Source organism: Thunnus maccoyii, chromosome 3, assembly GCF_910596095.1.
Source record: "Thunnus maccoyii chromosome 3, fThuMac1.1, whole genome shotgun sequence".
In the NCBI taxonomy this organism is placed as follows: Eukaryota; Metazoa; Chordata; class Actinopteri; order Scombriformes; family Scombridae; genus Thunnus; species Thunnus maccoyii.
Window position 1 is genome coordinate 24214182 of NC_056535.1, and position 22846 is coordinate 24237027.

At 38.4% G+C, this 22846-nt stretch overlaps 1 protein-coding gene across 2 annotated transcripts in view; it reads left to right on the forward strand.

The window, feature by feature from the left end:
• LOC121894715 (cadherin-22) overlaps positions 1-22846 on the forward strand; it is a 180782-nt gene that overhangs the window by 151335 nt on the left and 6601 nt on the right. For both annotated transcript variants that reach the window (XM_042407515.1, XM_042407514.1), the window contains 3 exons: positions 17838-17955; positions 21364-21513; positions 21849-21950. In XM_042407515.1, the coding sequence (XP_042263449.1) occupies positions 17838-17955; positions 21364-21513; positions 21849-21950 (370 nt within the window). The remainder of the gene's footprint in view (positions 1-17837; positions 17956-21363; positions 21514-21848; positions 21951-22846) is intronic.

Genomic DNA, 22846 nt, shown 5'->3' on the forward strand with positions numbered 1-22846 from the left:
TCAACTCTGACTTCTATTTTTACTGAAAATATTGGTAGACAGAAGAGTTGTCTCGATTGGTGTAAAGTAAGGTCTCTGATATTTAAGGCAAGGCAAGGTAAGGCAGTTTTATTTATGAGGCATGTTTCATACACAGAGGTTGATTCAAGGTGCTGTACAGAGAGTTAAAGCAACACAATACAAAGGTATAACAACAAAATCCAAAGTTTAAAACAACATGACTGAAAAAGAGCAAAATAAAGACATTTAGTTAAAAGCGCTTGGGAAAAATAAGGTTTTCAGTCTGGATTTAAAAGCTACAGGGTTTAGGGCATTTCTAAGATCAGGCAGCACTGTGCTGCATAATGACTAAAAGACGCTTCTCCTTGTTTAGATTTTGCCCTGGGCACCACTGGCAGTCCAGTCTCTAGTGATCCAAGAGATCTTGCAGGGTTATATTGCTCAAGCATATCAGTTATATATTTAGGGCCAACTCCATGTAGAGATTTATAAATAAGTAATAAGACCTTAAAATCAGTTCTGTGGCTTACTGAAAACCGGTGTGGAGATCTAAGAACTGGGGTGATGTGGACTGTCCTTTTGGTTTTGGTCAGAACTCTTGAAGCTGAATTCTGAATAAGTTGCAGGAGTCTGATGATCTTTTTAGGAAGTCCTGTCAGAAGTCCATTGCAGTAATAAATTTTGCTGGAGATAAAAGCATGAATCAGTCTTCCCAAAATCTTGTTTTGTCTTAAGGTCCCTGACTTTGGCTATGTTTTTAAGATGATAAAATGCTGATTTTTCTATTGCTTTTACATAACTTGTAAACTTGTAACTTTTGGCCGTTAAAACTCAGGTCAGAATCGATTAAAACACCAATGTTCTTAATCTCCTCTTTTGTTTTTAGTGCCTTGTCCTTTCAGTGAGCAGCAACCCTGAGCCTCTTATCTTTGCTGCCAAATAAAATGAACTGTTTTTTCTTTGTTTAATTGCAAGAAATTTTGAGACATCCACTTATTTATTTGTATTTGAGTGTCATCAGCATAACTATGATAAGCAAGGTTGTTGTTCTGAAGGATGTGGCCAAGTGGGAGCATGTACAGGTTAAACAGAAGCAGACCAAGAATTGACCCTTGAGGGCATGCATTTTGAATTGTAGTTCCCAATAGCAACAAAAAAATCCCTGCCCTCCAAGTATGATTTCGGCCATTTTAAAATTGTTCCAGAAAAACCAACACAGTTTCCCAGTCTAAGTAGACTGTGAGCAACGTTATCAAAGACTGCACTAAGATCTAAAAGCACTAAAAATGATGTCTTGCCTAAATCACTATTAAAACGATTATCATTTAAAACCTTTATAAGAGCCATCTTTGTGTTGTGATTGGCACGAAAGTCTGATTGAAATCGATCAAAACAGTCATTTAAAATTAACAAGTGTGTTAGCTGATTTTCTATAATTTTGCCTAAAAAAGGTAAGTTTGAGATGGGTCGGAAGTTGCTGACAGTAAAGGTAACTAGGTTGCAGTTTTCAAGGATGAAAGAAAGCTGCCAGACAGAAGTAATGCATTCACTATGTTAAGAACATCAGTTTCTATGGAGTTAAAAAAACATTTTTTAACCAGTATCCTTTGTTATGTGAGAAGCTCATTTGATTTAGAGTAAATTGGTGACTCACAGATAAGCAGCATGGCTTCGGGCTTGCCTTTAAATTAGCTTTTTCTGATTTGCACATGGGCTGTATGATTATTATACAAAGTGACTTATATAGAATGTCCTTCTTCCATTTCCATTATTCTTGGTTTAGACATCAACATTAAGTTTCCCAGGTGGTGCATGCACTATATATGGAACAGCCAGCAACTCTTCTTGACATTATTTTTTCTTCTTTTCTTTAATCTTATTGTTTTAGCACTACAGGTAGAAATCAGAGTAACTAGCAAAACAAAACTACTGCTATGCATTTGGCACAATAACAATTATGTCTATAATACTATAATAAATTATATATTGCAAAAACGAATGGAAGTGAAGGATACATGAAAGGACAGAAGAGAGAAACATACTCTGCTATTACTATAAATTATGTGTAACATAAATTTTAACACAGACACAGTAACATGAACATGTGTATCGTTGTTCAAATGAAAAAGTCATAAATTGGCAATAAGTAGAGCTACAATAAAGCAGAGGACTTATAAAATTAAATTTTGTAGTAGTGGTAATTCAGAAAAGGACATGATTTATTTCTGTATTTTTATCGTGAACATTTATTCTCAACCTCTTGAACAAATATATGTAATAAAATTCTACACTTAAGGTTCACTTATTAGCTTTTTACAGAGCTTTCAACAATATGCCAGGGCCTTCGTCAGCAAAGTGAAGTTACTTAAGTGTCATTATGTGACAAACAGAACCTTGATAATGTTATACCAGATGGTCATATATCCATCAGTGAACAGAGACAGTGAACCTTTTAGAATATTTTATGACTTGTGTTGGTTTTTTGTCCTACTCATACTCATCAGCCACTTTCTTCTTGTCTTCCTAGAATTTCATTATTCATTATTACTATATTTCTGGTTTGGATCATTTTAAATTGCACACTATCATCTATTTGACACTTTATACCTAAGGCAATTTTCAAGTCATCTGTTGGGCAAAGGCACAATTTACCAAAGAGGATTGGTACCAGAATAAACTGTTTTCTCAAGAATACATGTATTTTCACATCTTTTTTAAATGCTTGGTACAAATTAAATATTTCACAAGATATTGAATTTGTGTCTATGTCAGAAATGTTTTTCTTTAAACTAAGGATTTGGGGAATTCATATTTGAATTGATAAAGAGTTTTTTGGGACTATTCTGGATGCTATTTAGCCAAGCTCTCCATGAAAGACATCATGTTTCAGTCAGAGAAGTGTACTTAACAGTGGCAGTGCCTATTGTACCACAAAAATGTATACAGTTGTAAGTATAGAGTAAAGAACAAAATTGTAGACAAAATTAAATTCTAGAATGACTTTTATATGCATCATTACCCAACACCAATCAAACAGTGGGAGTCTGTTTGAAAAATTAAGGCAAAAGACAACACCATGGTTCTTTACAATTCGATAGGAGGTCAGGTCTTTCCACTGATCACCATTAAAAATGGAAAAAGTCATTAGGGTGTTTTATTCTCCTTACACAGTCAACAGGCCCTGGGCTGAGTTGGACCCAATTATCATGTGCAGAGCAAAGGAATAATAAAAAAAGCAAGGCTTTAAAGTGGGGCCTCCATGCTGGAAGCTGCATTTACATGTGTAATGAGGCTCAGGCCTCTCCTCCCCTTGATCCACAGACTCTTAACCACTTATAGCCCCCCTGTGCCTCTGCAACACCGCCCGCCTGCGCTTTTCTAGAACATTGTCTGGTCTGATCTCCCTCACTCCCACCTCGCTCCCTCTCCCATCTGCGAGAGCCCACATTAACCTTCAGCTCCTAATCACACAGAGATGATTAGTCTTCCAGCAAAAAGATCATTGCTGGCTCCCAGCATTGTAAAAGAAAAGGTTTTTTAATGCTCTCATTAGAGAGAAATGCAGTGAAATATTTCACACTGTAATTGCAGACCAAAGAACAAGATTTGAAAGTAAATACAGGTGAATTTGACATTGTATCTATCTATCTGTTGGTTTGCTCTGTACCTCTGCCTGTCTATCTACAGGGCGTCAACAAATGACAGGAACATCTGACAATATCTATTCATTCTCATTCATTTCTTTCTTGTCTGTTCTAGCTTTTTTTGTATCGCTGTTCTTGTATGTTGTTGTGGGGAGCTCTGTCAGTTGGCTGCTGAGATTGAATGAAAATGTGTTAGCCTTGGGTCAAAGGCTTTCTAACGCTCATTTTCAGTCTCAGGGGTAACCACTGAGGGGCATAAGGGAAACAATTTTCTTCTCCATGTTATTTTCAGAATAATATAAAAAACTGGTACCAGCAGTTGTTGTCGGTCCATGTACCTTCCATCCAAAGTTGTGTTCAACTTGTCTGATAACAGGATAAACAAATATACAATGCATTATTTTGTTTTTCCCAGTTTTTTTGTGTGAATTAAAAAAAAACGGATATCCACGTACGTTTCCTATTTTCATCTTCAAATCCACAATTGGAATAGAAATTAAACCAAAACCAGAAAACAACTTGTTTTTTTGCTTTTATTGTTATATCTATAATCTGCCCCTACTGCATCGCTACAAAAATATTGTCAATGGCTATGTTTGCTATAGTATAGAGATAGATAGATAGATAGATAGATAGATAGATAGATAGATAGATAGATAGATAGATAGATAGACACACACACACACACGCACACACAGGGAGACATGCACCTTTATGCACGAGGCATTGTTTAAATCTCCGGTCAGGATCTAATGATAATTAATGTTCTGTGTTCTTCGCATCCAAAAGGTCAGCTGTTACACACACACACACAGTCCAGGTTCAGTGAAATTGTCTGTTGTAAAGCAACCATCCTCCTGATAAATCCTGAGCTCCGTCAGAGCTGTCTAAAAATTCCATGTTGTTATTACAGAGGCTTAATTTTTCTCCCCCTGTAGACTTCCCTCTGTCCCATCAAGTTTACAACTACAATTTTTAAAGTTCAAAGTTTTTATTCATGCTGCATCACCCCCCGCCTCTCGGTGGCTGGCAACCAATAGGCCCATTTGTGTAGTTGCAATAATTTATTTTTTTGTGCCATGTGAGAGCCAGTCCAGCAAAAATAGACCACGCACGTAAAGGTAGTGGAGTGGGGAAAAGAACTGGGTGTGCCCAACAGAGCTGCTCACTGTAGACATTACAGTCCACCTCCACTGGTCCCTACGGGGACAGGTGGTAATTTTTTAAATTATGACAAGCAGCTTGAACTTTCCAGGCTCCATCTATCCATCCATCCATCTATCTATCTATCTAGGCAATAGCAAGCATATCCAGTGATTATGTTTTTGTAGAGATGCAGCTGGGGCAGATAATATAGATATGTAAAAGCGAAAAACAAGTTGTTTGCAAAAGCATGATCACCTTTAGTTTTCAGCTGAGAGCGAGGGACAGCCAGTAGGTCGTGGTCAGACGACCTAAGTGACCTTCTGGCAATATAGGGATGGAGAAGATCACTGATGTTCTCAGGTGCCTGTCCATGCAGGACTCTATACACGATAACAAGAACCTTAAAATGAATCCTAAAACGGATGGGAAGCCAATGTAAAGAACTTAGAATAGGTGTAATGTAAGTCATCCTGCTGGACCTGGTTGACAGTCTTGCAGCAGCATTCTGGACCATCTGTAGATGGTTCAGAGATGACTTGCTGACACGGGATGATTTGAAAGCGTGCATAATCATTTCAAGCTCTGTGATACGACAGTCTTGAGTTTTGCAATATTTCTTAGATGGAAAAAACATGTTTTTAATGATTTAATGTGCCAATCGAAATGCAGTCCTGGTCAAATATAACATCAAGATTTCTTAAGTTAGACCTAACAGCTGAGGAAAGGGACCCAGTGCACTTAGCAACATTGGGAGCTATACTATTGGGAGTTAGATGCAATGATAAGAACCTCTGTCTTGTCAGTATTAAGCTGTAAGAAGTTGTTTGACATCCAGTCCTTAATGGCAATCAGACAGTTGTGCAACACAGACGGTTTGTTGGGGTTATCAGGCTTAAAAGAGAAAGAGAAAGAGCTGAATATCATCAGCGTAACAGTGATAGGAAATATCACTAAATTTGATGATAACCTGATCTAAGGGAAGTATATAAAGCAAACAGAAAAGGACCCAAAACAGAACCTTGAGGCACACCACAGGAAAGAGCAGCAGTTTCAGACGTGTAAGGACCAAGTGACAAAGAAAAACTCCAATCTGACAGGTAGGAGGAGAAACAGTCCAAGGCACTCCCTGAGACACCCGCACACTGGCTAAGCCTTTTAATCATTATTCTGTGATCCACAGTATCAAAAGATCCAGCAGCACTAAAATGGAGCACTCACCCACATCGGAAGACATCATTATGTCATTATCATATACATGTATTGTACAGTGTATATATACACAGTATTGTACATATACATACCTCTGTATTCGAAAGAGACTAATAAGGCTAATTAGGTACTGAGGTACAGTTCCGAATAAAAAAAAATACTTTGCTGCCTAATTTAGTTGTTTTTTTTTAAGTACAATGAAAAAACACAATGCCAATACCTATTATTTTGATTCACAGCATTCTGTAAGAAAATCAGAAGGGCTGGCACTCTGCCCTCATCTAAAACCCTTTGCTCTCTTCAGAAGTAATCAAGTTGTTTGGCAACTGTCCGATCAGTGCAATTTGGCCACATCCAGTATGCTAGAACTTGCCCTGGATTTTTATTTGTGTCTTGCTAAGACACATGACAAGCCATTCTTTTAGGAATTACATGAGGTGGAGGCTGTATACATGCACTGTAGGTCCAGGAAGTTGGAACTAACAAGATGATGTCACACAGCCTTTATGAATCTCTGTCATTTATAAATTGATGCGTATTTTCTCCTCCTCCCTCTGCCTATGCAGCACACATTTGCTCTGTGCCACTTTCTGAAATCACAGCCACATGCTCACACACACCTGCAATCACACACAGACACACACACATACACACAGTCTTCCATCAATTCAGAGGACGTAACACCGACTCACATTAATTTCCTGGAGATTTATCCTAACCCTAACCATAATCACTACTTGCCTAACCCTAACATTAACCTAACCCTAACCATACCTCAACTTTAAACCAAGTCTTCATCCTAACATTAATGATTTACATTTTGAGGACTTGTTTTTTGTCCCCACATGCGACTGTGTGAACAGATGTTGCAATGTTGCCACAAAATTAAGGAATACCTGGTGCACATACACACAGACGGCAGAGTTACGCTTTGCACAACATAATTAACAAACATTATACTTCAAGAGGATTCATAAACTGTCCTGTGCAGTCCTCAGACTGAAATACATGCCCAGTACAAAACAGTGGAAGTGGGAACGAGGTTGAAGCAGAGGATAAATCTACCATCATAGCACACTGAGAGAACATCTTCAATGAATACTTCCAAAATATTTGTGCCACCAATTTTTGTTACTGTTTTGAGTTACACTAAATCTGCATCCCTGTACAGAACCCTGTACACAAGGTGTCTGCTTGGAATAGAAGTAATAACAGTCAAGAATGTCACTGTCTTCTTTTCTGAAAGCAGGTCTAATGATCTATAGTATAGTGACAAAGCTCATGATGAAGACAGTACATCTGAGACTACTATCTGAGACAGTATTTTTGGATCTGTATCTGCTTGGAATTGACAATTTGACAGTCAAACAAAGAAATAAGCATAATGTAGAGGCTTGCTACTATGTGTAAAGTTATTTTAAGAGCAAGGTTCCCACATTTGTAAGGTTATGGTGTTCTCTTACCTTACATATAAATACAAAGGTCAAAATTGTGGGATTCTTTTGGAGCAGAGGGCTCTTTCCTGATATGTTGAAGCACTTTGATGTCTTCCCAGGATGCACTTATTTATTCAGTAAAATAATATGCCAAAGGAGGAGCCCAGGGGTATAAGCATCAGCCAACAGATGTTTGCGTGTAAAATGAGCTTCAATTTTGTTTCAGTTCCCCTGAATGTTATTAATCAATTTGGAAATTTGGACAGGGCAACGGCTCTCGGAAATAGGCGTAATTAAATCCATTTTTCTTTCACCTGGATTAGACGTCAAACACTGGCAAGCTGCCCTCCTTCGCCTTATTGCATATGCCTCTGGTCCCAGACGATGTGCACTTTGCTCACTTCATCTGGCCTCTGTGAAAAGAAAATCTGAAGTTAGAAAGAGTTATTATTGCTTTGTTCAGTTTCTAGCCTACTCACCTTCTTCAAAGGCCTGCTGCACTGGCAGAATTAATTAGAGCCCACACAACACCTGTTATTTTGCAATTGAATCAACTGTCAAATTGCTTGGCTCAAGATTCAAAACTTTTACAGAAGAATGGTCCTTAGTTCGTTGTTCCCACTGCAAATCAGCTAAAACTCGCTCGTGAGGCATTATGAGTATCATATGATTGATAGCAGGACTTGATTGTGGCTAATTATAAGCAAACAGTAATTTATTTTATACCTAAATAGTTCAATCATGCTGTCAGTGGAACAACAAGGCATATAGCACACTATAAGTGATGTTTTTCTGTTTGGTTTTTAAGAGTTTTGTTAATATTTACCCAAGTGACAATTACAGTGAAAAGTGCATGTGAGGAAGTCATGTGTTTGTGTTGTTTTTTTCATGCTTTTTGTGTGCATATATGTTTGTATGTATCCTATCCTGTATATCTATCTTTTTGCTAGCACTTTCTGTTTATGATAAAATGTATCAGAAACACATTCACACATTCCTTTGTTTTTGCACAGACATATGCTAGAATGAAATGTTGATGTGCATGCACACACCCACACACATGCTGTATACCTGTATACACACAGCCTTCACTGTCACACTCTTAATATGTCAGATCAACCCCCGGTACACTAAGCTAATGAGGAGCGTTCCATTGTCTCCTGTTGTGTGCTGTGTTATCACCCAGTCTCGTTCATGGAGTGTCAGCTCTCTGGCTCAGGTCTAGCTTTCGGTGGAACCACAGAGAAAATCAGATTAACCTAAGCCTTTTAACTGCGGTTGGGTTTGATCCCATTTGAGAGTTGGCAACGCAACCTATTTTGTTTGTGTTTAGAGGCAGAATGCATGTGATGGGAGGGGGTAGGGTTGGCTGAGAAGTAAATAAAAAAAATGGGTAACACAGGCTAAGCAGCTTTTACTCAGGGACACAGTTCAAGCCAGGGCCATGACACAAAGTGTTAAATAGCTTCTCACCTTTTATTTACAGCACCTTCTAGGGGTCTGTGCAGGTTTATGTTCAGAGATGGAAAAAGAAATCATAATAAGTGACTTTAAGAGGAATGCAAAGAGATTCTGAGTAGATTGGATTCATACTTCTATCCTGCTATCATACAGAACACATGTACTCAACCATGGCAAAAAAGAAATGCATTCTTAATACTGTACATTTCTTAATATATCAGTTACAGGTGCTTCTGCATGGAAAATATAGTCCTATCCACCCCTTTTCATGAGTAGTTTGAATTTATTCATACAAATCTTTGAATAGATGCCAGCAATAGAAATTTGAAACAAAGCCAAATTATTGCAAAAGGTTTGTATGCATGCCTGAGGTGGAAAGGTTGGCAGTGAAAAATAGATTTCTCACACAAGCAATTGTTGTTGCATCTTCCTCTGTAATTGCAGCATTGTCACTTTGCTGCCATTTACCCTTTCATGCCACATTCCACATTACATTAGGAGGAAAAAGAATAAAACTGTCAACCACCACAAGCGTTATGATGTGTATAGACAGAAGAGACACATTCATTAATTGAAATAGTGTTATATTGGTTAGCAGCACTGAAATATCACAAGAGTTTTAGAAAACATTCTGATGAACATTTTAGTCAAATATTAAGGGAATGTGTTTTTCTTGTCATAAATTTCAGGTTTGGCAAAAAGCCAGTGTAGTGACCACATGACCACATTTAATTTTAATATGTTAGAAGACCATTTTAAGTAAAAATCTTCAGTAAATATTGTCTTGTTGGTCAGGGGTTCAAGAAGTGATTCATTTTCTATTATTGAAGGTTTAGATTCACAGTAAACTGACAAATGTGCTATTTTTATGTCTTGATCTTTTTTGGAAATTTTTGGAAAGTCATGATAGACTGTACTCCATCCTAACCCCAACATATTTCTGCTATTTCTGCGATGGCCATGACTAGGACATAGAATGTCCCTTTGATTCAATAGTGTAACATAATCTCTGATTCAATCAGTGAACACTGTAGAATGCTAAAGTAGAGCCTGCACACCAAGACTCTATTTATTAACAATGTTTTGTTCAGTGGAGCTTCTTCAGGTCAGGTCAGATTTATCATATCTTTAGAATGTACCTTTTTCAACTGGAAGCAAGTTCTTCTTCTCATTAGCAATGATTGCATTAAGCAAGGCGGGGAGGGATATCCTAATTGTGTTTGCCTTGGGCCTCAAAGTCTCTCAACCTGCCCCTGTGTGGACTACACACACACACACACACACACAAAGACACACATTTTGAACTACTGTGCTTTGGAAGACCCCGAGTGACATAAGGTATTCCTTGGCCCCTAACTTTAACCCTCACAATTGCAGGCCTTACCACAACCCTAAACTTAACATACTGTAAAAAATAATTATACTCTTAGCCCAAGTCTTGATCCACAAACTGCCATTTTGGGAAATGAGGACTGAGCAAAATATCTGTACTTTTAGAGATTTTCTGGTGTGATCTCCTCACTTTCAAAGTCTAAAACCTAAATGTGTGATTATTCACAGTTAAGTCAAGTTAGGAAATGGAGAACTATAATAACATGTAATATAACACCCACTCACTATGAGTAAAGTACAGTGTCTACACCTTTCATAATGCATTGTTAATAAATCATACATTCAACAAAATAACTTATTGATTAAAGAGGTTGTGTAACTGCCCAGACCGTTCTCGCTCCCAACTCGGCACATATCGAATCTTGGTCAGGACCCCGTGGCGCCACTTTTTTTTTATTTTAACCCAAACCATGATCTCACCCTAACCCTAACCAAGTGGTTTTTGTGCCTAAACCTAACCAGACCTTAACCACCATGTTGTCACACCATAAAATATAATTATTTTTTAACAGTGACTACCGTGATACTGCGTGTTGAAAAACTACAGTAAAGGGGTACCCTGTGCGTTAAAAAGTGATGCCATGGGGTCCTGACCAAGCTTCGATATTTGATGAGTTGGGAGTAAGAACATGTTGAACTGCCATATATTTTGTACTCATTTGAGTCAAGCTAAGAAGAAAAAATAACAATTTTACAATATCCTGCTGTTTCAGTTATTGTATGTTACTCTGGATAACAGTTAGTTGCAGTAAATCCATAAAATGCAATTATAAAATTCTACTACTGCAAGTAAATATACAAAAACAAAGCAAAGAGTGAAGCACTTTGGTACCATACTGATCACTATGCTCCAAACACCTAATCAAATACCTCAATGAGCCATGACGGTTTTAAGATGTGATGCAGTTTATCTATGACCATTGAACAAGGTTGTTGTATTGGATTAGACAGAAATAATGAAAACCTGATGTTATTGTATTTACAGCTCACAAGCCTTAAATCCCTTCTTGATTTCTACCATTGTGGATCCATGTCTTGATTTTCCCATTATCCTATCTGCTGCACCTCACTGAATGACACGTGAACACAATCTCAAGCCCATTCCTTGCCCACCTTGTGGTATTTATCTGACTGAATGCAGAGGGACAGATATCATATAGTGCCATGTGTGCAGAAAAAAGGCTGGGTGGAAAGCCAAATACTATACTAAGTATGGCCTGGGGTAACAGAGGCCTGTCAGCTCTGCTGTGCCGTGTCACAGCTGGCTGAGTGGGTCACTGCGACAGATCACCTCAGTTTGGCCATGGCATCGCCAACCTCCAACCCTTGGGAGAGTCAGTCTGAAATAGCTAAATGTTAGGCCTGTCTGAAACACACACACATCACATCATGTACACGTGAGCACTACACTTACTCACCTCATGAGTGTACAGCATGGATACTTAAATAACCACGAACACACACACACACACACAGGTACTCAATAGACATATACAATAGAAGAAAGTAAAAGAAAGAGCAAACCATTACAGATAAGGAAAAAAAACCCAGACAGGCTCACAGTTTGCCAGACAGTATTTCATGAGGTGTGTAGGAGACTGAGTGAGTCATACTCACCAAATGACTCTTCCTTTTGTCTTCCAAGCTTCCTATTAGACGAACCAGCAGACCTCACAGACTTGAATATTTACTGATTCCATCTTTTTGGCTGGACCACAACAGTGGGGCCAGCCCTACAAACATGAATGTCATGAATGACTGAGTGAGTCACAGAACGTTGAAGTTACACCATTGGTTGGCCGAAGGCCGCCAAAGTTTGGGACAACCAAATATTCCAGAATGTATTTCACACCAACCAGCAGCAATGGCAGATATTTTGATGGATATATAATAAGACCTGGGACACATTCAATCTGAAAACAGTGTGCACCATTTTGCTACGGTTTCCAGGTTGAACAGCATGTTTCCTCAAAACATGTGAAACGGTGTGAAAGGGTGTAAAACAGGCTTTGAGGTACATTTTCTTTCATTTGGTGGGTGTGTCAGAAGTGTTATGAGTGAGTCTCCGTTTTGTGAGCAAAGACGCGCATTTCAAATACGACTTCAATGCATTTCTTAGACCTCAGGGATACACACAATACAAGTAACACTGATGTAAACTCAATCTTTGTTTTTTACAAGAAAAGTCCACAGTGCTTTACTACCAAAAAAACTAATATATTTAACAAATATTCTATAACCTGGTGTATAAAGTTAGTATATATATCTTGTCTATTCCATGAGGACTATCTACAGTATATGCTAGTGATTGAAATCCAAAAACAATATGTAATGTTAATGTGAGTGCTACAAGATTAGGAATTAGAGATGTGGACGTACCAATTTAGAAAATGAAAGTACAGTAAAAAAAAAAAAAAATTCTTCCTAGAAAAATATGTTGCTTTTTATCTGATCTTACCACTTTTCTTTTGACACTTTGGCCTCTAAAAATCATGAAAATGGCATGCTGGTATCCCAAAATTGAATCAAGTCCAGAGCAGTGCGTTGTGAAATTTTAATGTGCCAATGGACACCATGAGGAGGCTTTTTACTGCTGGAAATAATGGATGTGTTTGAAAACACACCTCTGACGTTTCTAGTGCATTCCAGGCTTCAGAGATGAACCTCTCTCAGCTCATTTTAAGTAGTTGTGTGTTTATTTATTTATTTACTCATTACCTCCCAGCTGCCATCATGAAATGGATGATTTCTGCTGTGAATGAGAAAACCGCCTCCCTCTCACAACCTTGACCTTTCAGACACCTCTAGTGCAGATGGGCTGTACTTTTGGGAAAGTCTCCCCTTCTAGCTTTCCAGAGATGCAAGAGATTTAGGGGGGTCAGGAAAGGGGACTGCTAGATAGAAATCTAATTAGGTGATTGTGCTTGAGGGAGCTTCACTAGCAGCTCGATAAACTCCCACACGCTCGCTCTCTTCCTCTCTCATTTCCCTCTCTTGCTCCACTCTCTCTCTTTCCCTCGGCAGTTTGCGCTCACCCCGAAATGCCGCCTGAGAGTCCCCCTGCTGAGGGCACATTCACAGAACGCAGATCAGGGCTCACTTACTACATCTTCACTGCTGTTCATATCTCTTCAAAGAAATGAGTAGATTCGTCCCTTGGCTGGTTATAAAGCTGTTGCTTACAGTGTCTTGACTTTGCTCATTATTCTTTTACCTTCAGACTGGAATAAACCTGAAAGGGTTTCAAAGAGTGATGAGAAGATGAGAAGATCGGGCCTGTTTCGGCAAACAATTGTATTTTTAATAGATCACTGTGGATTGACTGGATATGTGGTGGTCTCTGCCTCATCTCTTTGGTTTGTGTGTAAGAATGCACACACATGTACAGAAGCCTGGATGCAGTTCAAAATACAGTAACAGTTGAGTCCTATGAAGAATTAACACATTTCGTTAAAGGAATATGTTGTTAGTCCCTGTGCAGTTCATGTAGCTTTTACCCTCCTTTATCTTCTCCTTTCAAACAAAAGTGAAAAGTCTATCTGGTTATTTGAAGTGTACATTCGCTGATGGTTTTGGATTGAATTCGTGAAAAACTGTCTAATTTTGTTAACTCTAGAGTCTTGTACATGTATAGAGGTACACAATACAATACAACTTGTCTTAGACTACATGGCAAACACTAGAGTCATGCAGTGGTAGATTTTGCAACTCTGTCACCTATAGATTTAGTCCATTTCCAACTATTGTGCATTAGACAGTGCTTATACTGGGAGTAATTCTCAGAGCCAAAGAAAGACACAGTGTGATGTTTATCTTACATTAGCCCTTGCCCTAAAGCATTTTCTTTTATTTGACAGACAGATGAAGTAGTCAAGGAGCTGTAGGCCAGGATGTGCCAATCTTGGAAATGAATAGAGCAATAAAAAAACAGTGCATATTGCGGCAGCACGCAAATGATTTGTGTCATGACACTGCCAGAGTGTGGTTTTGCATGCAAAATAATATGTGTAATAAGTGTTTGGATGTTCATCATACATTGCCTGCATGTGTTGTTCTTAACCCTTAGTGAAGTGCTTTTATTATGGTTAATTTCAAATATACTGTACCTTAATCATATTTCAATTTCAAAGCATGGATAATGTAGAATATCTATTTTAAAACATTAGTGATCAACATTTTGCAGGTGCATTCAATATAAACATGTTTGATAGAGAAATGTGGTCACGGAAGCATAACAGTTCACAGAATTCATTTTTCCATTGTAGAATAATTTAATTTAGAAGGTTTCATTTAGTCATATCATCTTTTGCTAAAACAATTAACTCTCAAACGAAATAAAAGCCATTACAGTTTATGAAACTATAGTAGTCTGGACCATGGGTAAGATTTTTTCTTGTTATCATTTTCTCCTTTTCATTTTCTCTTTTAAACACCATTGTAGGAATATAGGCCATAATTCCTGGCTCATTTCTGTGTGTTTCTTGAGTGCAGATTTTGCAGTACAGCAAGGAAGAAGTGTATGATTTACCCTGAAATCATGCCTTAGCGTTTTGTAATTACAAAGTAAGCCATATTATCCCGAACAGCCTCCCTGAGTTGTGGGTATGACTAAGCCTGTTCTGTGGCTATGATGCAACATCAACGCTGAGAAGCTGTTTATTGTGAAGGTTTGTGGCCCGGAAGTGCGCTCGGCAGTGGCTTAGTCACAGTAATGCATAGCCACCGCTCAGGCTTGTAATTCAGAGTTGTGTGCAGTTCTATAAATGAATGAGTCTGTCTCGCAAAGGCAGGCAACACAAGCTTAAAAATAACACAATAACACAGATGTCTTAATGCGTGAGAGAGTTGTGGAGAATTTCGACAGTATTATTGTTTGAATAATCAATTTGCAGGCGAATTATGAATAAGGGACACACTTTTCTGGAAAGGACAAGAATGAGAGTGAGATACTTTGGAGGAGATAAAGCAAAGGACAAGGATTCACAGGAAAAGGGAATCACAGGGATGGATAGAGAGAGCAGGCAGAAGAGGCAGAGAGCTGGAGGAGTAAAGATAGACAGAGGAAGGATTCAGTCTAGTAAACAAAGCTATGTTTAACATTTTGAAAGTATCCTGCCTCTTAAAGATGTGACTGCTACAGTAACAGCTGAGTAATGGTTTGATATATTTCCCTCGATCTTATCTGAGGCTGTGAGCTTTTGTGAGACCGGGAAAAGGAATTACAGCCATCGAACATCCTGCTTTGATCATTCTGAGAAATGCTTCACTTAATGGTAGTTCTGGGGGCTGTTTGTCATGTAGGTCTCCGCTGATTTCTAACAGTGCCTCTGAACAGTTCACCTTTGCCTATGTGTGTGTGACTGAAGCAGAGATAGGGGGAAGTCACTGCAAGATCAAATTTGTCTTCTGTAACAAGACGAAGAAAAACATTTATTGGGACATTGTATAGTATATCTCTGCCTTCCAAAACCAAACTTGGTTTTGGCACCCTTTTGAAAGGTTTTACAGAAGTTAGTAAAGCTAGTGGAGGATGTTATGCGATTACCTGTGTCAGTCTGTTAAGTACAGTTTTTGTCATGGAAATATCTCTCGAAGAGCGACTCTCCCAGCATTGATGGATTTTGATTTCCTCTCACGCGACGCATTGCAGAGTAGTCTCTCTTGGTCAGTTCAGTTGATTGTTGAGGATCATAGTTAAGATTGAAATGATTCAAAAATCTGAAAACTGAGCATTCATTTTAACATAGTGATTTTAAAATAAGGTCCAGCAACTCTCTGCCTTTCTCTTTTGATGGCTCTTTCTTTTTGGATGAGTGAGAAGAGCAGAGTGATATGTGCAGTGGGAGTAGTGCCATGCACACAAATGCGGACAGCAGTGGGCATCAAAATGGCTGGACAGAAAATAAAAAAACTGAGTTTCCACAAAGTCAGTGGCAGCACTCAGCTTTTATATAACTGTGTTATTGACAAAAATGACTTTGCTATCTGTGCTATATGTCTGCTGCAATCTGTAATAGACAATACAATAGCGATAGATACTGTACATGTACACAGTGATAAAAGAGACTGATCATCATACTCCCAGAGGCAGATTCTGTTGTTTACCTGTTCACAAATTTGTATAATTGTTAAAAGGTTATTGTTATACATTAAGGTGTATTGAGTAATATCATAATCAAAGGTCATAACATAGTAAATATTCATTTATTATTCTTTTCTAACCATCTGTGTGAAAATGTTTATTGTTTCAGTGTTTATTTTCTGTCTCTGTGTCATGGAGTTGCCAAAAAAAAATGTCACGACTAACTTCACAAATAAAGGAGCCTCAACCAAAGAGGAAAATTAAGTTTCTTCCTTTGTAGCATGAAAGTCTCATATTTTAAGCCAACAAATACTCACACAAGTTCAGATACTGTTCAGCGCCTCAGCACTATAGTTGTGCAACATCAGCTCTTGCAGTTGGGGTTGTAGAAAAATCAAGTAAACCACATAAATTTTAAATATGTATTTTCAAAATAAGAGATACATTACTGAAACTAAAATCAAAATACACATTATTTGACTGATTATAGACTGATTATACACTGTAGGCCACATGTTTTGGGAAAAATGTCTTACAACAAATATTAACAAACCTTTGCCTTTGCACTTTGCAGTATGCTTTATGCAGCTTGTATGCTTTATTTGACTCACGTTGGATTGAAGATGTCCTCTGGGAAAAGTAGATTTTTGTTTTGTTTTTAAGTGGGAGTATGCAGTTAATAAAGGTGAAGGAAATCAAAGTGATATGCAGACTTATATGTTGTGCATGGGCACAGGAAACAGCGCCGACGGATGTGATGTGAAAATATCATTTATCAGCTTGTGGTTTGATGCAGGCTGCAGAGTAATAGGATGAGAGGAGGATGAATTGTCACTGAGAGGCCTGTGTTAAGGTGAAAGGATCTCCAGGGGCTGTTTGATGTCTGTTCAACTCACAGTGAATCCTATCTCACCTTATTGTGTCCACACAGAGTTCTTAAAATTGGATCACAGTTGAGTTTTTATCTTTGAATGTGGATCACTATTATTGTATTAGATAGGAGGACTACACCCTTACCTAGTCTTTGTGCCTCTCTTCATGTTTCCCCGCACATTTGCATTTTGACTTTGCTACTTCTTGGGGCAAATATGGAATTTCCCTGTCCTTTTCTGTTCTCTAAAGCCTTTTAGTGAGACATTTTATTATAGTTTTGCATTCCTAACATTAAGATTTTTTTTATATTGCTGTGTCAACTTTCTGGATAAATCATTTTTATCTCTTTGTGACTGTTGCCCCTTTGAACTGCAATTTCATAGGAAGCTTCTGAGTCTGATGCATCCAAGTACACTCACTCCACCTCACTCCCTTCCTCATGAAAGAGGCATATGAAATGTAAAGTGTAAAGTGCTTTTCATATTCATTTTCTTGTTCCCATTGAGTGGATCTGAGTAGAAAATGTAACCTCTGTTTCTTCTCTTTCTTGTCCTTTTATTTCCGTTTCTGCGTTGGTTGCTACTCTTTCCTCAGCTAATTCACACCATCAGTGTGGTGGATAGAGACGAGCCACAATCTGGACATCACTTCTACTTCACCCTGGCTCCTGACGCCTCCAGCAATCGACACTTTACCCTGTGGGATGTCAAAGGTGAGGGGCAAAGTTCGTAGATTGGGTTTAGGGGTGAAGAAGCATGTTTGAGTAGCTGTGCGGATGGCATTATCAGCATAATTTGATTTTTACGGTATAACTGCACAAGCAGGAGTCTGTAAAATCAAGTGATATATTTGTCTTGAGTTCTGCAGTATGATGAAGCTAATGACGATAGAAGAATTTAAGGTGATCCCACATTTCCCAGAGTGATTGGTAATTTGAAAGTTGTATGAAATGCTTGAGGGCGATCTGCAAATGTAGACCATAAGGTAATATTCAGTTGGTTTAAAATACTGCGGCTGACAGGTGCCAGATGGTTGATGTTTTTAATATAAGACAATTCATAGAGTACATTGCCAAAATATCTTAGTATAGTCTTTTTCAAAGTGAAATTCAAAACACTGTATTTTTCTGTGACTCTGAATTATCAGGCAGATTTATTTTATTATTATTTTTGGATAAACACCACCTGTTGTGGTCCTCCAAGTAGAGTAATATTATTAGAAAGTATTACACTCCAACACGCTCTATTTACAAAAGACATTCTTCACAAATTGTCTTGAGCGCACAAACCACAACTCTATACTGAACTGATTTTTTATGAATCCCATCATCCTTGAAATATGTATAGGCTTCTTTGTTTAAACACTGTTTAAATCCACATGTTTTTTTGATTCCTCTTCAATGTAATGTCAACAGCTTATATAATTTCTTGAAGTGTCATCATGAAAATTGCATTTTGTTGAAACACAACATTTCTATGTATCTGCAAAATGTAAGGAAACATTAAAATCACTGTGTTCCCCAGTGATGACTTTGCTTTGTCAGGAAGATGGGCTTTTTCATGCTTGTCTGTGTTTTCACAAATGCGCTGGCAGATCCCTCGTTTGGAGATGTGTACCTAAGTAAATGTGACATCTGGCTAAATCAAGATTGATCTGACACCAGGAAAATGTCAGGGGAGCAGCCCGAGCTCGGGAAATGTCACCATGTGGAGGCAGCGAGGTCTGCCGCAGTCCCGCTCGCATGCGTGTGTATGAATACACACATAACATGGTTCTTGTATAATGTACATACACATACTGTATATACACACATGCAGGAATAAGTATGTCAAAATGTATCCCTCTGGCTTTCTCTCTCGGTACACACACATACATAAATACAAACATACAAAAGACTGTCTGCTTTTCTATCTTTCATTTTCTCACATCTACCTATGTGTGCACATGTAGGTGGATGAGTGACATGGTGTATATGTAAGTAATTAAAAGAATAATGAATAATTACAATATATTCATGCTTACATGTAAATGCCACATCTCCCTCAACACACACACACACACACACACACTACCACAGACCCTGTATATATTTTGGTGAAAGACAAACAAAACCACACAGACTTTTTATCCTCCCACCCCTATTTTTTCCCACTCTGGTGTCTCTTTTCATGGACACATTTGTCAACCTGTCACTTTCAATCTGTCACTTCTTCTTTTCCCCATCATGGCCTCACATTGCGTTCTGTCTCCAAGCCTTGACACACAATGATGAAAAGTAGTTTTTTTCCCCCCATGTTGATAAACTCTTTTAAGTTGTCGCTTGCGTTCTGTACAACAAAATCTCATCTTTGCTCAATAAACTTTGCGGTTACATGAAAAACTGCCATGATGTTGCCTGGAAAATGCCCCACATCACGCTTAAAATGGAATCCCATACAATACAAAGCTGAAGAAAGGAAGACATTCACACATTTTCTTGAGCCATTCCAAGTATTCGGAACACTTTTTGGATTTTTTTAGTTTTTCTCAGTCAGTCCCAAAAATTTCAAAAACTTTTACATGTGTCACTGCAGAACTCATCTACTGTATAAAGCATTAATATAGCAGTCTTTCAACAACCAGGAGGAGTACCACAGCCAGACAAAATCCCTATAAAAGTTGTTCTTCACTCAGATTCTTTAGGCTGTCATAAAGTGTATTTTTTTCCTTTTTTGTCTTGTCTTTTTTCTGTTCTTTTCTTTGGTTACTGCATTTGCTTTTTACTTTCATAGCTCTGTGTATGTGTGTAAATGTATATAAAGCATAAAGTCACTTTTTTATAAATTGTGCCAGGAGTTCAAGTCTGTTCTCATAAGAAAAAGAATAGCATTGGTCATTTGTTCAAATACATGTTTTCATTTCCCTATCCTTTTCACAGTATTTATTTTTAGCTAAGCTAGTGACGGGACTCTAGAGATGGCAAAGCGGCCATTAACTTGTATTTTTGTTTATTTTGTTTAATGATGTTGTGATCATAAAATCATGATTTTATCTGCAGCTCAGCATCTTGGTAATGACAGCCTAGTATTTAGAGCTGCAATAAAATGTCATACTTTTTCCGCTGTCTTACAACAGAAACAGATAAGTAAAGTTTGGCTCCATTATAAGCAAACAATCACTTGATTTACTACTTCCAGATAAAGATGGATGTAGGAGATTGTTCTTATCAAACCTACATATGGCCATGGTTCTAAGTTTATTGGTTTTCATTCAAAACTACACAAGATGACTCATTCTATAAGTATCCATATGTCTTGGAGAGAATCTTCTTTAAAGCAGACAGCAATGGAAGAGAATGTTGTGTAAAAGTCAAAAGGACAAACTCAGGGGCGAAACATTCCCGTACACAAACAGTAATATGAAGATTGTTCTACATGTGCCAGAGAAGCACTAGGGCGGCATGGATAACAGTGATATATGTTCTGGGAGATGGATTGCTTGGTATCCACTATGCAAGTCTACCCCACAAAGCTGCTCTGATTCTATTTGTCAAAGCCTCCTCCTGTATTCTGTCTTACATTTGTCTATGTCTCTCGGGAGACGGCTCATATGTGAAGTTTAATTTCAAACAGTGGCTCTCTCACTCATTTTTTCTTCTGTTTTTATTTGCTTTAGAAAAAAAAAAAAAAACATGATAAATGCTGACAGCGCAAGAGCAGTTCACTTTCCCAGTGAAATAATTCAACCCCAAGTTAAACTCGAGAATCCTGTCACTCTCCCTTGAAAGTCCTGGAATTGTGCATTATGGCAAATTATTTATTCAGACTATATTTAACAAAAATGTTTGTTTTTTTTGTCTGACCATTGCTTGGAGAAGTTATTTTCATTGTATTTTTTAACCAAATGGCAAACATCTTACATTGTCAAGTATAAAGTCTTGAAAACTAAGATTTGTCCTGACATTTTGGTAATGTCAAATAGACCCGCATGATCAGCATTCATCAATTCTGATGCAGCTTTGTAGTCTGTGAGCGGAGAAAGAAGTTTTGTTCTTCAAATATTAAATCACTCATGTGTAATTCTCTGCTTTATCTTGTCTCTCTGATCCCCAACCCCCAACACACTCACACCGCCCACTCAGACACCACTGCTGGCATCCGGACCCAGCGGTCAGGCTTTAACCGCCATGAGCAGAATGTGTACTTCCTGCCCATCCTAGTGGTTGACAGCGGGCCTCCCTCCCTCAGCTCCACAGGGACCCTGACCATTCATGTCTGTGGCTGCGACACAGGTGAGTGCTACTGTACGAGCTGCACCATTAACTAACATTATCATCACTGTCACCTTCTGCATCAGCAGCAGCGGTACTAAAAGGTAATCTACATGCCATTGTTTTGGTCAGCAAACAGTTCTTATCGGCTTATGTTTGTGGAAAACAAAATAACTCAAAGCCACAAATCCGCAGACAAATGGCAACAGAGATTTCAGCTGGGTGAAAATATAAAATATGCCTGATAAAAAAATACACTCTTTTGATAAAACAGTGCTTAATCATTGTCCACTGAACTGACTCATAAGTAGTGTTGAATCTGTATAATAAATGCAAATTTTTCTTTTGCAACACAGAGGGAGCCATCCAGTCCTGCAATGCCACAGCCTATGTAATGAGTGCTGCTCTCAGCCCTGGAGCTCTTATAGCACTACTGGTCTGCATGCTCATCCTCATAGGTAAGCAGATGGATGTACTCATGTAAGTATGTATGGATGGGTGTATGAGGGGCTAAATGGATGGATGGATGATGGATGGACAGATGGATGGATAAGCACAATTCATTAGTATTGCTTTTCTGGGGTCATTGCCAAGTTCAACTACTCCAGCAGGACCACCAGGAGCAGTGCATTCAATAGTGGGATGTACCAGTTAAAAGGCAAGACTGAGGGCTGCACCTTAAGACATTACTTCACGTCTTCCACCCATAAAATCATGCAACCATGCATGTGTCTTTTAATGGATTGACCACTTTTAGAAGCTATCTATATTTCAAGATTAAAATTGCACGTGCAGTGGCAGAAAACGACGAATGACATAAAAACAAGATCAATTTTTCATTTTTTCTTTCACAAGTGACTTTCTTGTTTGACATTTTGTTGCTACTTTTATGGAGGAGAAAGCTTTTGTTTAAACAAGAGCACAGATGATGCCAGGGTTTATGAATGATATCAAGCCACTTTGATCCTCAGAACACAGACGGAGATGGAATGAATGGGAGTGAAGTGGAGGGGGGGTTAGAGAGAGCAAACAGGCAAAAGAGCTGCCTCAGCACTTGTATCCCTCTGGAACAGCAGGCTTTAAATAGACAAGGCTTTCCAGACATTCTCTGACTTTTATACACAGACACGTACACATGCATGCACACGCTCACCCTCTCAGAGACCGAAGAGGTTTGGTATTGTCATATCTGAAAATTTTATGAGTTAGCTCCCCCTCCACCACCCCACCATACCACCCCCCACCCAACCCCCACTGTACATCTTCAACATCTTCAACTTCCCACTCCTCTTTGACAGAAAGAACCGACAACGCTGTCACTGTGTTTTGTCTCCCCCGCTCTTTGCCTCTACAC